General features: G+C 42.6%; 1 protein-coding gene across 7 annotated transcripts in view; it reads right to left on the bottom strand.

Annotated features, from left to right (window-relative positions):
* bnc2 (basonuclin 2) overlaps positions 1–22,940 on the bottom strand; it is a 171,041-nt gene that overhangs the window by 88,689 nt on the left and 59,412 nt on the right. For 5 of the 7 annotated variants that reach the window (XM_040023993.1, XM_040023986.1, XM_040023987.1 and 2 more), the window contains exon 2: positions 107–460. The exons of 1 other annotated variant lie outside the window; for it this stretch is intronic. In XM_040023993.1, coding sequence (XP_039879927.1) covers positions 107–460 — 354 coding nt within the window. Of the gene's footprint in view, positions 1–106; positions 461–1,466; positions 1,626–22,940 lie in introns of those variants that run through there. One more of the 7 variants, XM_040023994.1, reaches the window with a different exon arrangement.

The raw sequence follows: 22,940 nt of genomic DNA, 5'->3' as shown, positions 1-22,940 counted from the left end.
TCAGGAGAAGGAAAATGAACATTTGGCCTTAAAGATGGAAAAGAAAGAAGGAAGACAGGAGGAGGCAGAGATGGAGAAGATGGAGGGGTGAGGCTGAGCGACGTACCTGCTGGGACATTCTGTAGAGGAGGTTGCTGTCAGTGCTCTGCTGCTGCCATGTCCCCATGAAGCCCGGCTGCTCAGCACTAGGCGGTCTGGTGCTGAACTGCATGGAGCTCGCGCCTGCTCCCTCAGCGCTGCTGCTAACGATGCTTACGCCACCCAGACCACTTCTGCTGGTGGTGGTGCTGCTGCTACTACTACTGTGGCTACTTGAGATGATGCTCGTGCAAATGCCAGCTGTGTCCGTGGGTCCGTTAGCCTTAGCTGGAGGTGGCCTGGGCGACTCTGGGTCTCTGCTGGGCTCTGGTGGGACCGTGTCACACTCACTGCCTCTCACATCCAACTCTGCCTCCTTGGACTTAGACAGAGAGAGGGAGAGACAGAGAGGGAGGGCGGCAGGGATGTGGGAGTGTGAAGGAGGAGAGAAGAAAAAGAAGTCAGTGAAGGTGGGTTCTTTTGGGGTTATGTTGCCTTTTAAAAAAATCTAGCTTGGTTCCTGCTTGCTGAGGAGGATAACAGCAAGAGGCAAGATGAGGAAGTAGATGTATGTGTGCGTGTGTATGTGTGTGAGGTTTCTTGGCAGCTCCGGTGGCAGAGCAGTGAGTGTGGAGTTAATTCTCGTGAAGGGAGAGAGAAGAGGGCTTGTGGTGAATTTCCTCGGGGGCCTCGTCTTGGACAGGGGAAGATGAGCGGAGCACTGGAGGTGAAGAGGGACGAGGAAAAGGATGGAGGTGAGGAGGGAGGTTGATGAGAAGGTGAGCAAGAATGGAGTAAAACAAAAAAAAAAAGGAGGGGGAGTATGGGAATTAAGGCGAGGGGGTGCATGTTGTTGCCTTTGGCCTGACTTTTTTTTTCTTTTTCTTTTTACTTTTTGCTATAATCCATCTGTCAGTCATTTTGTACTTGGACACGGAGTCAACAGAAACACACACTTGGATGCAAACATACACAGTGGAACGCATGTTTACCTGCATGCACACACATGGACTCACTCACGTAATATTTGAAGAAGAAAAAAAAAAAGAAAAGTAGGAAAGTAAAAGTTAAGCAACCTGGGAAGTGCCACCACCAGACTCAGCAGTGAATATCCACACAGAAATACAATCAGAAATAAATTCAAGCTTGAGAAGGCAACAAATAGTGTGCTGTAAGTACAACAGAGATATATCTTACACTCTAGACTTTAAAAAAAAACACATACAGCAAAAAAAATTGTGAAATTTAAAAATACTGTTTCACTGTTTTCCCAAAAATTTGTCAAACAACCAAAAAACATATTTAAAGTCCAGTTAAAAAAAAAAAAGTCCCATAAACGTCCATGAAAGCAAACAGCCGAGCCAATAAAAAGCTTGAATTTATCTTACCATCAATTCTGTGTCTGTCCCAGCAAAGTGAAGATGAGGTGTGGGAGTGAGCCACCAGCAATCCAGCTCTCCTTGCCTCCCGCTCCTCTCTCTCTCTCTCTCTCTCTCTCTCTCTCCTTTTCTCTCTCCCTTAGCCTCTCTCTCTGTGTGTGTCTCTGTGAATGTGTCCCTCTCTCAACGTCTGTGCTGCCGACTGTCCTCTCTCTTTCCCTCTCCTCTTGCCTCTCTCTCTCTCTCTCTGACTCCTCTGTACTCCGCCGCAGCCACGGAGGAACTGAACTGAGCGCCTGAGCGTGTGTGTGTGTGTGTGTGCGCGAGAGCGAGCCAGTGAGAGAGACGGTGGCTCGCTGAGTGTGTGTGCGAGACTGAGAGAGAGAGAGAGTGTGTGTGTGTCAGGCCAGTGCAGCTCAACTGAGTCAACTCTGCCGCTCCACTGTGAGATGCTCAGTGACATCGTGCTGCACACTTCGACACACTCGCACGCAGACACACACACACACACACACCCCTCCTCTGCTAGACGCAGGAAGGTGGGGGCAAGCTCCCTCGCAGATCGGGAGGAGGGGAGCGTTTGTCTCCCCCCCCCCCCGCCTTATTACCATTTGCGCTGCGAGCGGCCAGCACGTCTCAGAGCAACTTAGTTCTCCTGTGGGACCGTCCTGCCACACACGCATATGAACGCACACAGACCCCCCCCACACACACACAGTTATACACAGTGCTAAGCAAAGGAGCTGAGTTGTTGCCTTGCATGTGAAAAAAGAGCCACTTCTGTTTGGTGTTTTCAAGTTTCTTTGTTTCAGGAAAGAAAAATCAGGTTTGTATTCTGCAAAAAAACTGTTTGTTTTTTGTTTTTTTTATCACAGCTGATCAACATTTTTCAGTGTTCTTTTCATTAGATAATTATAAATATATCTTTCTCTCCATGTATATATTTTTTTAAAACAAGCAAATATGCCAGCCTTGATACATCTTTTAAAACTCTCGTGCCTTTGTTTGATTTTCACCGACTCTAATGAAAGACTAATGGAACGCAGGCAATCTGCCACCAGCATGCACACGAACACACATGCTCACAGGCACCTCCTCTCTCTCCCCTCTCCTCCTCCTCCTCCTCCTCCTCCGCGGAGGCTCTCAGATTTTAATTAAGAAAAAAATGAGGAAGAGGTTCCATTTTAGCCAAATTGGTCCCCACAGCAGCAAAGGTAAGGGGAATAAAATGAGGGATGGAGGAGTAAAGGGAGGCAGACACAGAGAAAAAGACACACAGGAGGATAAGACAAAAAAAAGAGGGAAAAGATCTATGCTTCCTTTGACACAGCATAGGACACATCTCAAACAATGAAGACACCCATCTCCCTCCCTCCTTCCTTCTCCTTTCCTTTCCCCTTTTTTTTTAAACTTTAAATCTCCCATCTTGTCTTCTCCACCCCGTCTTTTCGCCCCACTATCATTAGAGAAATGACAGACCAGGTGCCTCAGTCCGCAGCGAGAGGGAGATGTCACAGTGATCTTTTTCATTGCCGAGGAACAAAAGAGAAAGGGACACGGACAGAACTTCTCTCCTCAGCTACATTAAATGGCTTGTGATATATAAAGTCACTTCAAATTTTGTGGTAAATTGCGGCAGACAGCTTCTTGGTTGTCTGTTAAAAGCCTTTTGTACTATGTACTAATGGTGGTACACCGTTAACCTTTGCTGAGATTATCACACCGGTCATTACTGTTATGTACAGGTGATTTCTGCCAGCAGAGAGAAAAGTGTGCAGTGTGTCTCTCGCCACTTTGAAAATGTGCGATTGTGTCTTTTGTCTCAAGCTCAATTTACATCTTCGCTCCTTTCTTGCTGCCTGCCTACATCTTCATCCTCTGCTTTTTTGTCTCTTGTAATTTTTTCCCCCTCCACCTCTAAATACCTTCCGCTGCTCCCTTCCTTTTCAATTCTTTTCTTCATTCATCTTTTTGCATGCTGGCCCGTGCCTTGTCAGTAGCCACGAGAAGCATTGTTGTAAAAGGCATAATGTGTCACCTCTTGTCCATGTACCACCAGCTCTGCTCTTAACAACTTATTGAAAAGGTAATGCACGAGGCTTAGGCTAATTATATTAAGTGACAATTTAGCCGCCAAGGTTCCTTTTTGCTTTCCAGTTTTTTTCTCTTCCTCTCTCCTTCTGCTCCCTCCACCCCTCCACCCCATTCTCCTGTAAATGTGCTAGTCTGTGGGTTTTTCGAGTGGCACTCAGTGTTTCAAGTCAAGCTGGTGGCTCAGCTTCTGACCTGGCTGGTTAATGGCTGTTATTTGTGAGAGGGAGGAGTGGACTCTGCAGATATTGCTCACTCTTCCTCCACATTTCTTTCCCCTCTTTTTACACCCCCCCCCCCCCCCCCACCCCTTCCACCTTGCTTCTGCCGATAGTAAATGGTCATGATGACAGCGGAAACAAAGAAAAAAAAAACACAGAGAGAGAGAGAGAGACAGAAGTAAAAATACAGAGATGAAGAAATTTTGAAGGGGGGGGCTGGAAAGAGGAGGCAAGAGGAAATAGAAAGATGAAAAATCTGTGAAAGCAGGAAAAGGGTGGGAAAAAAGGGGATACTGGAGATCCTCAAGCTCCTTTATTAAAACTATTATTGTGCAGGACTTGAGAATTCCCCCCGGGGCAGGGGTCCATGTCGAAGCCCATATAATTAACTAGAGGCTCAGCTACGGATCAATTACCAGACAAGCAAGTGATAGCTGAATCAATGGAAGATCATCAGGCTCGTTATCAGTGTTGCAACTCATTAGAGGAAAAGTGAGGTAGAGAAAGAGGCAGAGTAAAAAAGAGGGGGTGGGGGGCAGGGAGGGCAAGAAGGGAGAAGGGGGTGCCTGGGTGAGGCAGGAGGAGAGGGCAGAATTGGTGGCAGTGTGTTATCCCAGAAGCTGATGGGTGTGTGTGTGTGTGCTGTACTAGTGTGTGATGGGCTGCTTTTCCTCATTAGCTGCCACCGACTGGTGACAGGTGGGAGTCCTGTACCATGAGCGAAGCCTGCTCTGTAGCAACAGTCACTGAGGCTTGCACGGATCAATACTGGCGTGCACATGAGGCTAAAGCTCTGCCACAGAATTCTTACTCCCCAGGTACTCACAACCTCAGTCTCGGGTACAATTTTGCAATTTGAGCAGTCAGAAGGGAGGTGTCAACAATGAAGAGTCGCAGAACAAAGGAGCAACAACTATAACCAGAAATTCAAAGCAACGCCAGAGTTAATAACCTCTTTTAACAGCAAAGTGACATCTACGTATGAAGACGTTAGTTTGAACTCTTCTAGGGATGTGCTCAAAAGTGATTTAAAAAAAATATGCAATCAATTTTTTAAAGTAGGGCAAAAATGAAAAAAGTACTATTAATATGCGTTGTTCTATTTTGCATTCACCTAAGTAGAGTTGAAGTATAATGAAATGCGCTATATAAATAAACCTCCATTGCCATCTGAACTTTGAGGATTCAGTCATTTGTGGTGATGCCACATTTGCACACTGCTTTGCATCCGTTGCTTGATTTATGTTTTAATTCTGATTTTCCTCTTTCATTTGATGTTTAGAAATTGGTGCCTTTAGAGATAAATGACTGAATCCTCAAAGTTCAGATGGCAATCAGGAAACAATATAAATCTGTGATCTAAACATCTGCCAGTACCTACCGGGGATTGTGCTGATATCGTTTCAAACAACACAAACGTGTTTTCTCATGATTGGTGTTACTTTTTTCTATATTTATCAATATTATATTACATCACCTCATTAATTCTTTTACTGTTCACTTATTTTTGGCTTCTATTCTATTATTTCCGTTCTGATTATATTTCAGTCTTTATTAAAGAAAAACATATAGAGCACGTCGGGTAAAAGAGTCCAATAAGAGTGCAGAAAGTGAGATTTAAAACATTCTTGGACTCTTTGTACTTTAACTATGGCACCATCCATCACTAAGTCCACACTATTATGCCCATCAAACCTCTTAGCACTGCCTGTTTGTTTCCCAAGCACTGACATCTAATGGGTCAAATAGCCCAGAAATTGGGTGCGACAGCACTGAGTTGTTAGACCAGTCTCAAGAGAACCAATTCCCCTTACTATGCTCTTGAGAGGCAAAGTACCCAGCTTTTTATTTTCTGTGCAAAGTGAGAAAACCTGTTGAAGCAAACAACAAAGAGTACAAAACAAATACAGGGAGTCATCAAAGAGTCATAATTACGATGCTTTGCTGCTGTATTATTTTTCTGTTTTGTGTTGCTTTTTTTTTCTTTTCACAACAGAAAATCACAACAACAAAGACCAGCTCGCACAAAAACTAGGCCAGAAAGGGAGAGGACAACAAGTGGAAGGTGGAACGACATAATTTGTGCAGCGGCGGCGATCATGTGCCACAGAAACAAATGATCTCCACCAGCAGTAGGAGCTCGATGAGCGTCTCTTTGCCGAGCAGGATGCTGGCTGGTGAAACACTGATTCTTTTCAGGTTGTCACATGAAAGTCACATCTAGAGTTCATCCTATCAGCTGTTCAGTCATTCCCAACTTTTTTTTCTCTGCTCGTATAAAGCTTTCCTATCATCTTACATTCTTGTTCGAATAATTAAAGGTAAACAAAGCTAAACAATAATATTCACGTCAAAGAGTCGTGGAAAGTGACCAAAAAAAAGGTCAAAAAACCAAAACGTGAGTGCAGCTTTTCAGCAGTACACTAAAGACGTAAGCAGGAACACATGGCTAAGGGCTGGTACTGTCAGTGACCTGATTTATGATCACAGTGTGTGCGCATGTGACAACGAGCGGCGTGTCGATTAGATGGCGCAGGGATAGAACTGTCACTGTTCTGCTACCACTACAGGGCCACAAGACATCATATGACACCAACAGGAACAGCCCTCCACTTGTGATAGCGTTAGAGACAGACGGAGAGAAAGACGGAGAGAAAGGCAGACGAGGGCACCAAAAGGTCTGAGAGAGAATAAAGAGAGCCACATGATTGCCCGTGTCACTGATCACTGCAATCTGGGCTCCACTTATAAGTGCACCTTTGTGAGCGAAACAGTAGAACAAGACGAGTCTAACGAGTGTTCTGAGTTATTTACAATTTTCAGCTGTATTTGTGGTAATATAGAAAGGCAGAAGGTTAATTGCTAAGAGCATCATTTGCTAATGCCTGTTTAGCAATTTGTGATCTAATGACATGTTATGCATAACAGCGCTCCACATCCTAGTTCAGTTTTCCTTCAAAGGGAAGGCTCCACTATCCAGGTCGGGAGATAAAACTACAATTTTATCAGCATCAGCATGGACGCTCACACACACACACACACACACACACACATATACATATACAGTGCTCATTCACATGTTCACCTCGATCCCAGCAGGCACCAGACCACTATCCTTCCTTCTCACCAAATTTCTGAACAACTTTCACATGACGACAGATAAACACACACACATGCAGAAATTCACTTAAGCTCTCTATATCTGAAAACCTCAATTCAAACATGCGTGGTGTTTATATTCTTTATAGTCACTGCTTTTATCATCAGTTAATCTGACTGGTGCTTTCCGGATTTGTGATATGATACAGTTTTCGTGGTGCAACAAATAGACAAAAGTGGAGCCCTGCAGCGTGCATGCTGTTGATTTAATAATTTGGCAGCGATTAACAATTCAAAATATTGAGAAAATAAGAAAAAAACAATCAAAAAATTAAATATTACTTAGAGCCAACAGTCTGAAAACCCAGTGATATTTACTGAGATACTTAAGAAACTAGCTAACTAGCTAATCACAGTAAACAGACTGATGGATTTCCAGCATCTTCTTTTTCAAAACCTCTTTAAACTCTGTGTAAAAATTGAATATTACCATGATGTAAGAAGATGCTATTACTGGAATTGTGTATGTCTCCTATGCTGACCGTAAGTTTTGTATTCTCATACTGTAAACTGACAAATAAAAAGTTATAAATAAAAAAAAACCCTCTGTGTAAAGATGCATTTCAAAACAAATCATACAAGCTAGAAATTAAGTGTTTTAAGATGCTGTAAAAACTGAAACCTTTCAGGTATTTTCTCTAGCTCAGTATCAATTAGTTCTGCAGCTTGCAGTTTGCTAGCTAGCAAATAACTCACACCATGACATCTAAAAAACAGGGAGATGGGATTATCTCCAGCATCAGCTACATTCACCAGCTGTTAATGGAAAAGGCTATATAACAACTTTAGTGGGAGAAAAAAAATGACTTAACTCTTTAAGTTGTATAATGATTCACAGATGTCATTGTTATAGATTGCAGGATTTATAACAACTAATTAGAGTCACTAAAGTGGCCCTAACAATGGTTTCTGGTGCTGGTGCCAACTTATCTGACAAATACTATGGCTTGTTTCTATAAGGAACAAGATTTAAACTTAAATTCAACAAAATTTAGCATGACTCCAAATGCACAAATCTCTGCTTTGTCCAGTGTGATTAAGGTGGCAGGAATTAAGAGGTTGCGTTATTCTGCGACTCGGGAAGGGAGTAAAAATATCAAAGCTGCAGCAGAAAATACTCCACACTCACACTTGGATAATTCTCTTCTAATCATCAGTAGCTCTTCTCCTCCTCCACCCTCATTTACTTCTCTTATGTTTCCCTCCTTTACAACTCTCTCTTCACCTCATCAGACAGGCCTCTGCCTCACCCCTCCGCCGCCTCCATCCCTTCAGTCCTGTCCTCTCTCACTGACCCGTGCTCCCCCCCAGTCACAGGGCGTTGTGTCTCTACCTGCCAGGCTCCCTGACAGCCCCACGTCCCCCCTCACCCCTGAGAGGAGACCGCCTGCCCATCCGGAACGCTGCCGTGGCAACTCTGCCCCCCGCCACCCCCACCTCACCGTCCAACCCAATATCCACCGAACCCAGTGGTGAGAGTTTGACAAAGTCCTTCTCGACAGTGTCTTCCTTCTCTGAACCTCCTCCACACTTTTCCCCACCTCTCATTATTCTGTTTTTACCCTTCCTCTCAGTCTTATAACCCTCAGATTTTCTCCCTTCCTGACCTCACTAATGTGTCTTTACCTGTTTTAACTTTCTGCTCCCTTTTACACTCACTGATTAGCTTCTCTCCCTTTTTTTCTAAAGGCTAAAAAGATTTGAGTAGTTGTTACACTGCGACCCTTTAAAAGCGTTTGTTGTGGACAATAGTAAATATTGACACCCAACAAATATAATTAAATCTCCACTGAGACCTAATTTTGCTTCCATTTTTCATAATTTTGCATTACATTAAAAGACTGCACAATAAGGTCATTTAAAAGTGGTTCCATCAGACTAATTACTGGCCAGTTCTTGCTTGCTATACATGCACTGACCACAGGCTGAATGTCAACCAACAAAATATAACTTCTGTGAACTATAGGTCAGGCAAGCCACCAAAATATTGTAGACAACTGTCCATGCAATAAAAGAAAAAAAATGGAGGCTTGTTTTGAACATACAAGATGTGATTTTAAAAAAAGTTCCACAGCATATATTTAAATTTGGCCCCTTCAACATTGTCTCCTTTGGCACTTTTGGACCTACCAAAGTGTTGGAAACAGCACTCCTATCTGTATTTCATTAATTACATTTAAAGCCCTACATGGCCAGGCTCCTGCCTATAAAGGTCTTTCACATGATGTCATGGTCACTTGTGAATTTTCTCCCATATTGGATGTGAAATAACCACAAGCTGCAAGAGAAATATGTGTATTTTTCAACTGGTTGGTGAGCGGCTGCTGGAAGTTTCTTATTGCCAGCAGGTGAAAACAGTTGTAAAGAACGTCCTGTACAAAAAACTCTTTCTGCTTGCTTTGATTGCCACGATCACCTGTAGTTTATTTTTATGTTGGATAGTGATGGTCTTACAACTGAATAATACACCGGTTTGAAATAGATCATTTTAAAATTAATTATTATATTATATATAAAAGCTGTGGTTATTTATTAGTATCTCCTGTCTGGGTATGACTGTGTCTGCAAATGTGTTTTGAGGAAAGTCATCAGTTCACAGCTGTGCATCTGCTCCGTGGTGAAGTAATGGGAATCACGCATTATACCAGTTAACCTTTGTGAGTAAAAGGGAAGTCCACGGCTGCTTTTGATGTGAAAAAGAAAAAGAAAAAAAATCGATGACCTCACAAAAGCTGAGACGTGGTCCAACAAGCCTGTGTACCATCTGAAAACTCCCCAGAAAACAAATGCAAATCCAGAAAGGAGGTGGGAACAAAAAACATGTGGGTTGCATTAGCCAGGGGAGTCTTTATTTATGGCACACACATGACAAGGAACATAACCGCTAACACCACGACAAACACACAAACACTTGTGACGCTCCTCGCCAAAAAAAACACCCAAATAAATGTCACACAAATCATTGTGTGGTAGTAAAAACCATTCGGCAAACAAGCAGAAAAGTTTTAGGTTTATTTCAGAGAATTTCTGCTGAGGAAAAAGAAAAACGAAAAAAAGTTTGGGTTAAATTCTTCTTCTGTCTCTAACTCTGGTCTTTCTCATTCATCTTTTTTTAGCCACGCGTCTAAACAAGAGAAAAGTAGGAAGTGTAGTTTCAGAAGCAATATATTTTTTATTTTTCAAGTTCTGTAGGATGTGTGCTCCAACCAAACGATCAGCACATTAAAAAGTCATTTTAGTTTCTCTTCCTGTGAGCCCCGTGGAGAGGTTCTAAGTGTAATGCCCGTTGCTGCCCTCCCCTCCTCCAAACCCCTTGTAATTGAATACTATCCCACAGCCTGGGCAAAAATCAGCTTAGCGAATGCATAAAGAGGAAAAAAAATAATAAAAAAAATGATTATTATTCCACCATCAGGTTTCAATTACACAGAAGAGGAGGGTTAAGTGAACATGAAGTCATATTAAAGTATATAGAAGGCCACTGGCTTTGGGGTGCTTTGTTGAAAGCTCTCATGTATTAACACACATTCTTGCACGTGGCCAAGTTACATTATTTGATTATTACAACCATAGCCACAGGTTTGGCATGCAAGCTTTGAATTCCTGCTCTCGCTTAGAACCACTTCCACCGAGAACAAGAACCTATTAGTCTGAAAACATTGATGAGAGAGAAAAAATATGTCATGTCTACATCTGGCATACACAGAGGCCAGAAACCTGACAGTGTGTGTTTGTGTGTGTGTGTGTGCAGCGTTATGCATGAGCATGTGTTCCATCTTGCATGTCTGTGTTTCATTGCTTTAAAACATTAGACACGCAGGACCAATTTAAGGTCAGAATGGGAGTGAGGCTGTATTCACACTTAAGTTGAGATTCGGAGCATCTGTTGTTCTTGTCTTCCATTTCTACAGAAATCAGCTTGTGCTACTTTTCTTTTTTATTCTTTCCTCCCATCATTTGGGTTCACAGCTCGGCTGTCTGGCCCTCTTTCTCATGTAGTCAGTCTTTCGCACTTTGTCCTCACACACCACCACACCAGATTCTGTCACCTGTCTCTGCTGGTTCAATCACTCCCAGAGAGGCAGAGGAATGGCCTCCACATTCCCAGAGGCAAGACATAAAGGGCTGTGAATGGATTGGTTGATGGCGAGGGGGACGAAACCAGCAGCTAAATTATTAAGTGACACTTCGCTTCGAGACACACAAACACACTCATAAGGCGGGAGGGTAAACGCATTAGAACGGTTAGCCCCCTGAATGCACCCGACAACTCGAGTACACGCTAACTCGCGTCAAAATCATCAAACCAGGCCCGGGGCTCTTAAAACGTCGTGGAGCCTGGGAGGCTTTCTGAGAGTGAGTGGCCCTGTCATCGCAGCCATCGCTGCCAATAAATAAGTAAATATGGGAGTGGAGCGGCTAAGCAGCATCGCCACAGAGTTGACAGCACCCATCCACTGCAAGTTTGCAGCAAATAGGTATTCGCACCTGTGTTTATGTGTGTCTCTGTGGGTCTGTGTACTCTTCCAACATCTGACAAGCTCCAGGGGGGGAAGGTAGGGCCACGGTCTTGGTCATCTCCCCAGCTAGAATGTGCCAAAGCAGGACTTCATTCACTTAAGTTCCACCTGGCCTTGATTTCCTGTGAACAAGGCTTGAGCACACCGGGAGAGCACAGGTCTAATTTGGTACATAAGGCGGCAGGATGATGGGCCATTTGGCCACCATGGAACCAGACTCCCATGTTAGCAGGGAGCACAACACAACTCCTCAAGTCTTAGCTTGAAGAGCTGCAACAAAATTACACAAGCACTTGTATCACTGCTATTAAGTCATCTCCTCATGTGTCCTTTCATACATAAAATATGCAAAAAATAAGACGTAAAATGACAAAAAATGGCACCAAGGGTCCATTTGCGCTGATTATAAAATCCCCAGACAAACACACAGAAACATAACAAAACCTTTAAATAATGTCAGCTAATTTTCTGCGTCCAACAAAGCCAGCCTTTTCTCATTTCTGCGTTTGTGTCAAAGAGGCACGGACAAAGTGTCCTTTGGCATCAGTGCACATGATTATCTCTCACTCCCAACTCATAACATACGCACACTTGTAAAGAATCAATTGGTGGCATGTTTAAAAGCACCGGATCGCCCTGAGCCTGCACTTTTTGTGTCTAAACTTCACCGGTGAGGGGAAACTAAAGAAAATCAGCCTACTGACAAACTCTCGACCTCTCGTGTGGGAATATTTGATCAACGGGGATGAGAACGCTTTGACCAGGCGTAATGGAGGTGAATATAATTTTATTCATGCTGCTAAAAGCAAAAATCACTGCCAGATGTTTTCATTTAAAACCATCATCATAAAGGAATCCTAATAAAAAAAACTATTATTTTTTCTGTGAGGAAAAAAAGAGCTTTGCTCCTGGAAAGATGAACTGCCACTGGATATTTTAAAAATGATTTAAAATGACCCATGGATTCAAATCCTTATGCCTGGCACACTTAAACTCTTTGCATTATAACTCCAATATAAGTAGAAAATTTTATTTGTATTTCAAATTTCTATGATCTGTTAAACAGATTTTAGCCGTACCCACAGAATAACGCCGCTTCAAGCCCATGTCACGCTTGTTTTCCCATCATTATGACCACTAGTGGACACTGAAGACAATCTGGTGTAGTTAGCCTAACAATAAATGCAATGGCATGGTGATACTTAAGCAACTGTAAACAGTGTTTGTGGGCTCGTAAATGTACTCACAGTTTGGATGTATCTGTATCGCTGTGTGTACACATATGTGTGCCCGTGTATGTGTTTATCTGTGGGTACGTTCATTGTAAAGCCTGCTAATTGCAGTTGAGACTCCTTTAATTAACACAAAGAGAGGTCTCTGGGGTATCTATGGGCACTGTGAGTGTGTCACGAGTTTATATCTAGCTAACCTGTGGGACACAACAGCCTAATCAGAGCCTTTTAAGTTCTGCCATGCTTACACTGGAGGATTAACTGAAGACACACTTTAGTCGTGGAAAATGAGACAACCGAGGATCGCGCTGGTCTGGCCGACAAAACAAGCAAAGGGGGGAAAAAATAAAATAAAAACCCACATGCGCCTGGAAACACGGAACACTTTGAACCGAGTACACAACGATGCTGACAATAAGAGGTGTGTATTTTAAGGTTGTAATGACTTTATTTAGCTTGAGTCTTGCTCAACTGTAAACAAAATGGTTGCCCGGCTGTTGTTGTTTGCAGATTAATGGTTTGTGTATGGCAAAGGGGCGCCACAGGAGACATGACACAGGATATGCCTCAATCTTTCTCTCTTCCCTTTGTCCACCCACCTCCATTTTCATTTGCTCGCTCGCTTCTCTTTCCTTTTTAAAAATAACTTGCGCTCTTTTTTATTATTCCTGCCAATTTGGACAGGAGCCGTGGTCAAAGACAGATTACACTAAGTCGCGTATCAAACCTAATCAATCTTCAGCCCCTGGAAGGCATCACTCTCCCAATGAATAATTACAGCAATCCAGTTATGAGCTGCCAGTGCCAAAATGTTGCCACCACCATCTTTTAGGATGCTGGAACCCCTGGCTGATTAACCAATGAACTTTGAGGGCGCACGTTCATGAGCGTGTGTCTGTGTGTGTGGTCCCTGTAAAGACAAAGTCAGAGGCAACAAAAGATGAATGCCTCAGTCATCACAAGCACTACTGTTTTGTTTTTTTTTTGTTCTTTTTCATTTGAGAGTTAATAAAGTCATTTGAACTACATTAAATCCGAGTGGCACCTGGGGTATGCGGAAGTGGGAGAGCGGATATGTGGGAAAGAATGAGAGTGATCATGTGTGTGTCGATCCAGGATTTAGGTTGGCAAGGTTGCTCTAGTCAAACTAAGGCCAAACTCAATTTGGCTTCCATACATCCTTAGTATAGCTTGCAGTAGAGGAAATGTGCTACACCACCCTCTGCTGCTCTCACACACACAGAGACACACACACAACCGCACACACACATGCAACGAGATGAAGATGATTAAAAGGAGAGAAAGGTGATGTTTTGTGAGGAGGGGAAAAAGAGATAAAAGAAGGCAGAGAACGAGAACTGTTTGTGTGCATGCGTGCGTGCGTGTGTGTGTGCGTGCGTGTGTGCACGCATGGGGGTGGGGCGGGGGGTGATGAATGAACGAATCATTGTGTTGGTGGGTGCGCTGCAATCAGCAGGGAGAAGACGCTCCAGTCACACACTGTCAGTTATCTAGCCACTGATATGTGATGTATAAAAGGACGTGTGCACCATACAACATGACGATCTTTCATCAAGAGGCACGTTGAGTAGAAAATATTGAGAGATAATTGACAAGAAACTGCTTTTCTTCCTCGCGAGAGAGGGGAGCCACTGCGTTGTACATGAGAGGAAGTCAACGGAGACAGTAGGGAGGGAGAAAAAAAGGGGGGAGAAGAGTGAGCGTGTAACTGCAGAGCAGCTGTATTGAGCGGAGGAGGGTGTCATTTAGAAAGTGGCTGGCTCAGCAATGGCCATTAGTAGCACTGTGACACAGTGGAGTGTCAAGCAAACAGACAGGAGGAAGAACCTGCACTGATGTGGGCAGACAGGCAGATTGAGGAGAACGGATAACCAACGGTTATGTTATAATGATGTTTATCAGTAAATCTTTACTTACTTAATCTAAAGACGATTATTAAAGTGGGAAAATATAACACAATAATAATTTATTTGAAAATGTTGCCCTTTTTTTTGTAACTTCATTGTTTTTTGTCTTATTTTCGGGGGGGGGGGGGGGGTTCTGACTTTTATATTTAAAAAATCAAATTTTGCTTTTATAAAGGTTTATTCAACATTCTCAATTCATTTTATTAGAATCACTTTATTTTTTTTATTTTTTGTTTTTTTGTTTTTATGTATCATATATGAAAAAAACACCATCAACAGCCAGAAAAACTTTTTTTGCTATAATTTCAGGCTTAAACTGTCTTAATTACCAGAGTATATGAACCAATATGACTATAAAATAAATCTTCAGAACACAGACATGAATAACACTAAAATGTTTGGTACTTGGTACTTGTAGGTGATGCTGGGCACTTGTGGTTTAGTGTATTTGTAAAGAACTAAATTTGATGAAGCAACAAGTCATAAAACACCATAAATTGCATTTACAGGTAACAATTTTAAGACTTAGGTGATTACTTACAATAATATTGTTTTCTTTAAAATTTACTCTGCGAATTAGCAATTTACTTATTATTACACTTATTTGCATAAATATGTCATATACAAATGTCCATTGTGAACATTTTCTCTCCAGCATGAAATATGACATGTTATTGACTCAGAAAAGCCTGGTACGCATAAGTCAAAAACTTAGGGTTGCATGGAGTGTTTTTAATAAAAGTGCCACAGAGCCAGAGACATCATCTTTGTTATTTCATTTTTTTTCTTCCTCCTCAAAATCTGGCACCTCCACCAATGCAAATCCACTGACAGTTCAGTAGTCCTTTACCACATATGCAGCACTACTCCACAAGATCTTTGTATAATCACTGGAGTTCCTTTTTTAAATGAGACGGTGTTATAGATCTCTCCAAACAGTATCAGCACTAAAATGCATTATTGAAAAACTGTAAGGAGGATACTGATATTTACATGATTTTAGGTAATCTGATATTTTGAGCCAGGGAAGCCTCTTATAACACTGAAGTGAAACACTAGATACTTAATACAGGAATAATACAGCCATTCTGCAAACCACAAACTACCCAGCGCCACGCCGCAAATAACTATGATTTTGAGCAAGAAGGAGTGGAAGAGTGTAAAGAAACAAAGAGAGAGAGGGCTGGGGGGAGACATAACTAAAAATTACTTAGCCCATGAAATTCCTTAGACAGCAGAACTAGCAGTGAAGGCTAAACACTCCAGAGTCTGGGTGTTGGCAGACACAAAACACCGCCACAGGATGTGAGAGAGCTATTGCAACCAATCAAAACTCTTAGTTCAACTTCAAGGACCAAACATATGATATCAAAGTAAAGGAGAAAATGCCAGTGATCTGATAAGATAAGACATGCTCTCTGAGCTTCCCGTGATTATTAATTGCATCTAAAATGGCATCGCTGATTTGTGACTCCCGACCTCTTTTCTCCTTTGTTTTAATTTTCGTCGAAACAATGCCGTTTAATAACTTGCGGTTGAAAAACTACAATCGAGTCTTATTTATTTGCCTGGAAGACAATCTGAGCTTCCACTTCACTTTCCCACCAGTCCGTCCAGCTGCCCACTGCCAGAAAGCATTTTGCTGGGGACAGTGTGGTCCTATTGGAGCGACAGGAATTCACAAACAGAGGGGGCAAACCAAGGTTACTGAAACGAAGGGCCCAGGCACGCTCCCAAACGAGGCAGGCGGCGGTGCAGCCAGCGCAATCTGGGGTCCTTCTGCTGACTAGCCACACTAGGACTCATGGGAAGGGAATGTAAGGCTCCTTTGCAGGCCAAGTTTGAAGGAGTGTGGAGTGAGAGACTAACTGTTTGAAGAGGACGGAGTTAGCATATGAGAATGCTGCGTGTGTGTGTATGTGTGTGTGAGTGTATAAAAACCTTGACAAGTAAACTCTGGCTGCCATCACTCGTCACTTCTTTGTGTTGGAAAAGACCGCCTTGCCACACCCGTGCTATTCCCGTGCAGGCCAAGTCTTCTCCCATTCCAATGAAGAGACATTAAGGGAAGAGTAATCACTTTGGACGTGAGCTGCCAATTTAGTCTGAACTTATTTATCTCATTTAGAGTCAGTTTGGAGGGATATACACATGGCAAATTCCGACTTCACAGTTCCCACAGACGTAGGAATTGAAACTGCTGGCAGGCCTGACGATATTCCTTCATTGAGCTTTGCATTACTGTAACAAGAGAGGGGGTGACAACAATTTGCCAAACCCTGACAACTGCAATCCTGTCACTGCCTGCTGCCAGTTTATCTGTGGGTTGTTTTTTTTTCAGTGGATACTTCACCACTAATTCGATTTCTTCTGGTTTTCAAGCATTAAATTCTGAATTAGGATCTTCTGAAAAACCAGATTACCTATGCAAAAAGTCACATGTCCACACGCTCTCACACTCAAACAGGTAGACGACAGCGGCCCACTAGACGCAGAGACCTCCCAAAAAACTTACATCCTACATGGCTCTGGCTGTGCATACTAACTAGTAACTGGCTTTACAGTGAGCATGCACGCATGTAAGCGCACACATGCACGGTTTACTCTAATTAGTGCTGGTATTTTCAGGGCTTGTTTGCACAAATTGGTAATGTGTGATTTGAATTAAAATATGGTTGCAGGGAGAGCGGTGGGGAGGAATTGTTCCCAATAAAAATAAATAAATAAATAAAAGAAATAGAAAGGGGTTTCACCTTGCCCTTTTGTTGGGGCTCATACGAAAGTAATTTAATCCAGTGAGGGAAAAGAGGAAAGAGAAAGAGGTACAGAAAGAGAGAGGTAGCAAAAAAAGACAGGGAAGGAGAGACAGAAAGAAAAAAGGGGGAGGGAGATACATTCCGTTTGGGCCATAGTGAGAGGCACTGTGGGTGTCTGAGGGCCCTCACTGCCAGTAATTGCTTCCATATAGGACTCTTCCATGGTCACACACACACACATATACACACATCTACATGCACACACGCAGTTAGCATTGTAAAAGCAGATGTGGGACATCTACCAGTATGAAAAAAAGAAAAAACATCATTTACAACAGATAAATGCATGTACTAAAAGTGTCAATTTATTTAACCATTGAACTTAGTTTTCATGGAGCTCGTCATTAAGCATAATACAGTGGATAGCAGCTCTCGATCAAGAGGATGAGGCACTTTAGCAAGGTACTTGCTTGTCCCCGAAACAAGGAGCATTTTAGCAGAGTATTCTGTTAATCCAGCTCAAAGCCGGACAAAGGACGGGCGACCGTGCTTGAGTTGTACTATAAGTAGGTTTAAGCCACAGAGGTAAAAAGGAAATAGGGTGGAACAGTGGTGTGGCGGTCAGCATAGTTGACTCATACCAAAGAGGGTCCTGGGTTTGAATCCACCAGTTGGCTGGGGCCTTTCTGTCTGGGTACTCTGGCAGACAAAGACATACACATTATACTGGGGACTGTAAACTGGCCATGTGATTCAGCTCATAACCTATATATATAAACCTAGAGGTGTTATGGGAAACTGCAGGTCACAATGAACTGGCAAAGCATATAAACACCAAATTTTGTTTGAAAGAAGCATGCAACTGATAAATAACTCATGATCTTTCTCAAACTGACATTATTTCCAGTTTTCCAGGTCTCACCTGTGAATGAATATCCTCTGCTAGCACAGCTCCCCCGACACATTTAGGGACCTGTGATCACAGAAAGACTGCTACAAACAGCAGTAAGCAACACCACTGTTAATGTTTTCACAAGTTTCTCTGTGTGTGTCTGAGGCTAAAATTTGGAGAAGGAAAAGCTCAGACTTTGGGAAGAGAAAGCCTGTTTAACAAATATGATTTGAGATTTGTTTAGGTAGCCTGCAGTGTAGGTCTTGTGATCAAGCGTTGGTTACATGGATCACTCATTAGGGCAGGAAGTGTTTATTCCATTATGTTGTCAAGAGTTCAGCTAATTATATTGTAACTAAAAGACTTTTAAGTTTCCGTTGATAATGTTGTTACTGTAACCACGGTTCAAACGTCTTTTCAAGCACCCTGCTGGCGTCCATGTGTGATGTTAATATGAAACATTCCATAGTCAGTCATTAATATGAGAGCAACACCATTAGGCAAATCGTTAGCATTAATGAAATGTGGACTTAGTAATGAGTGACTTCCAAACTGTTTAGATGACTTATTTTAAACAGCCCTGTGCATTTCAAGGTACTTAAAGTGCTTTGTAAGAAATTGTAAGTAATTTATGTCCATAAATATTAAAGAGATTTTCTGGGATTTTATTTAAATTCACTTTTCATTTCCATTCATCTGTTTTCTTCTGCTTATTCAGTTCGGGATGGTGAGGTGAGAGGGGAATGCAGAGTGGATGGGTCACCCATCTAACCAGGGCCAACATATAGAGACAGACAAGCGTTCACACTTGCATTCACATCTACGGCCAAATTAGAATCACTAGTTAACCCAACACACGTCTTCTGACAGTGGGAGGAAGCTGGAGTAGCCAGGGGTAACCCAGACATGAGGAGAGCATGCAAGCTTCAAAGAGGGGTGCGTCAGCCCTGCAGGTGGATTTGACACCAGGATCTTCTTTCTGTGAGTTAACAATATTACCCACCACACAACCGTTAATTTTTATACTGTTTATTGAGATAAAATAACACAGTAGCTCAGTCCTACATTTTCTTCTCGTGTGTCCTCTTGCATCACATGAATGGCAAAGGTCCTGGTTTGATGTATGTCCGGGCCTTTCACCATGCACTGAGTATTATTTAAACTCTTTCTTAGTGGCAAATACACACTCCTGGACACACACACTCATGATTAATAGGAGCATGTCTGAAAGGGGAAACAATAGTCAACCTCTGCTCTGCTGCCAAAAGACAACATACAACATTAGGCATATAACTACATGTGGTTGTGGCTGCATTAGACTCCCATGCACTACATAACATAAATCAACTTTCATCATTTAAACACAAACAAAGAACAGCGCAAGCCAGGCAGGAAGGAAAACTGAGGGAAAAGGGGGGGGGGGTGGGGTAATAATTGATTTGTATGGTTTAGATGGAAGGAGCAGGTTAGAAGGGAGGGAAATATTTTGAATGTGAGTAGTTTAAAGAGGAAATCAGCTCTGCCATTTAAACAGGTTACAACCACTTTACCAGGTGTAAAAGTCCCTAGCCGCTCGGAGAATTTAACCCGCACAGAAAAGGAGTCAACTACATAAAAACGAATCTAAACTTTACTGGGTTCTGCTGGAGTTTAAATAGCAGATGGACCACGTCTGAGTGCATGAGTCTTTGAGGTTCAAAGCGTTAATGTGACTAAGACCACTTGAGAATGTTAACATGGCAAGTTGAACAGATGTGTTCAGCCACTAAACTGAATGGCAGACACAAAGTGTGCCCACACGCATACGCAGAAACACAAGTGCACGCACACACACGTTCGCCCATGCATCCATTGGCCCCACCTGAGCAGTAACTTTCAATGATCATGAGCCTGTACGACCAAATTGGCTGAGCTCACAAATCAAAGGCACGTGGGGTTACTTGAAGATTTCCAGTCAAGTGGAATGTGTGTATGCAGTGCAGGTGTGTGTGTGTGTGTGTGTGTGTGTGTGTGTGTGTGTGTGTGTGTGTGTGTGTGTGTGCGTGTGTGTAAATTGCAAAAACAGACAGAAGGACTTGACTGCCCTCTCCTGACTTGATCAGATCTTTTGGGATCCACAGATGTGACCAAATAGTTCATTATCCAAGTGTGAACATTAACCGCTGCACAAGATTTGATATTTGATCCAAAGTAACTTCACGTCTATCATCCCTCTGCCACAACACACGCTGCCGACTCCAGCATCATCGAAGAGGACCCACAGGGATCGCTGCTGCAGATTGCTGAGCGCTGTGTGGATATATTTGTGTGCCCCGTAAGTAGCGGCTGTTGCTGTATCAGTTCCCACTGTAGATAAGGGAGTGTACTGCGGTGGTATTGGTAATAATGCTGGGACCACTGAGACAAGTAAAGCAAGGGAGGTGTCATTGCTGCACATCCGTATCACACACTTTTACCCAGCAACTTCCCCACATACACACAGAAAAAGCAGTACCTACTGAGAAAAGTGGCTCCCATCCCCATTTTTTTTAAAGTTTGTGTTATTTCATCAGGTACTGATGGTAAGTTTTTTGTCATTATTGTCAAGCACTGTTGTACTTGGTGCATAAAAACTAACATAAAGAGTAAAGCATTAGAATGAAAGAGCAAATAAAGGAGTATATCCTACTCTATAAATAAAAACAATAAATAAAAAGAAGAAAGTGTACTTTATTGGTCCCCGTGGGGAAAATCCCTCTCTGCATTTAACCCATTCACTCAGTGAAGCAGTGGGCAGCCATTGGGCGCCCGGGGAGCAGTGTGTAGGGACGGTACCTTGCTCAGGGGTACCTCAGGGTAGCTGTTCAGGGGAATCGAACCCCCGACCTTCCGATCATGGGGCTACCACTCTACCTACTGAGCTATCCCTGCCCTAATAAAATAAACAGATAGGTAAGAATTCAAATGATAGCAGCTTTAACAACAGCATAGGTAGGCAGTGGAATAGATAGCTGTAAAAAAGGTCAATAAAAGATTTGCACTTTGAACTTAGGGTAGATAATTTTATAAATAATCTGAAAAAATGGTACACATGGTCTTCCCGGATCTGGAAAAGGCATTCGATCGGGTCCCCCACGAGCTGATTTGGCAATCACTACGAGCTCATGGTGCCCTGGAAGCTTATGTGAAATAGACTCAGGTGCTCTATCGTAATGTCACAAGCGTGGTCCGATGTTCAGCGGGAACATCACCAGCCTTCCCGATTACCGTTGGCGTCTACCAGGGCCCGGCCCTCTCGCCCCTGCTGTTCACCCTCTATATGGACACCACGACGGCTGATCTGCAATCACCACATCCATGGAGCCTCCTGTATGCAGATGATGTGTGCCTATCAGAAACAGAAAACTGCCTAACCCTGCAAACCCAAACACAAGCGTGGAAAGACCGGCTCTCCAAAAACGGCATGCGCCGCCTGAACATCAAGAAGACTGAGTACCTTGAATGCGGCCCCCAGACCAACAGTACCATTACTATTGATCGCAAGCCGCTGACTAAAGCTGCCCAATTCAAGTACCTCGGGTCCCTTGTCACCTCGGACTGCGAAACTCTACCAGACGCCAGACTCCGTGTCAACACAGCATGGATGAAGTGGTGTCAGGTCAGTGGAGTGTTATGCAAAGAAGAAGTGGAGGAAGGCATGCAAAAATAGTGGACCCTGCATCACAGGATATAAACCGCTAGGAAGAAGAATGTGAAGAAATGGTGAAGATTATCAAAAATACTGTGGAACAATATAATAACTGACACTGAATCATAAAAGAGGATAAACTGAAGAGCAATAACGATAAGATTATTTAAACACTCTTATTTACATTAAATGATTAGATCAGATTTAGATTAACTATGAGCTAGGACCTTTCAAAATAAGGCCTAATTTAACAGCTTCAGGACTTTTCTAAATGTAATTTTCCCTAATTTTGTTCCTGCTCTTTATTTGAGACGTTATTGCTGTGTCTTCAGCTAATTACATTACAGTTTATGTGATTTGGAAAGTCTGAAACACAACGATGCACTACTGTAGTTCCGGGAAGTCTGAGAAAACAACTCCACAGTTGTCATCAGGGTCACTTAGCATTAAGACTCGACTACATATTTGTTGCACTGTGGGAATAGAGCAATACAGTATTTTCAAACCTTAATCCTACTAAAGAATAATATCACATGTCACCCTCACTGCTTTAATTTTGGACATTTTACCTTTTTAATCTGTTTCCTGGGAATCCCCCCCGTTTCACTGCAGAGGCACACTAAATCTCCAGAGTGCCCTATAAGATATGTCTTATTTTCCATTAGATATTTAGGCTATTTTCTATTGGGAAGATTAAGACATAAAAAAAATAGATGTGGCAGTTAATTGAAAATCTGCATCTTTTTTCTCAAGTTGTTCTTTCACTCATGGCGTGGCTGATCAAATGGAAAGGCACAGTCAGAAAAAGTTGGATTTCATCACAGAAAAACAGCTAAAAACAAAAGGCACTCCCACCAAGCTTATGTCAATGTCTGACACCAATACTCCGGCTAAATACAACAGATCCCTTAGATCCTGACGAGTGCCCCTTCCCGCACACATCACCTACTGAGGCCTCTTTTCTTTCTTTTTTTGATTATGTGGAAAAAATTAACAGCTAAAGACTGCCTGTTGAGA

This window comes from Simochromis diagramma, unplaced genomic scaffold, assembly GCF_900408965.1.
Source record: "Simochromis diagramma unplaced genomic scaffold, fSimDia1.1 OVJJ01000302.1, whole genome shotgun sequence".
NCBI classification, from domain to species: Eukaryota; Metazoa; Chordata; class Actinopteri; order Cichliformes; family Cichlidae; genus Simochromis; species Simochromis diagramma.
This window is presented reverse-complemented; position numbering and strand designations above follow the sequence as displayed.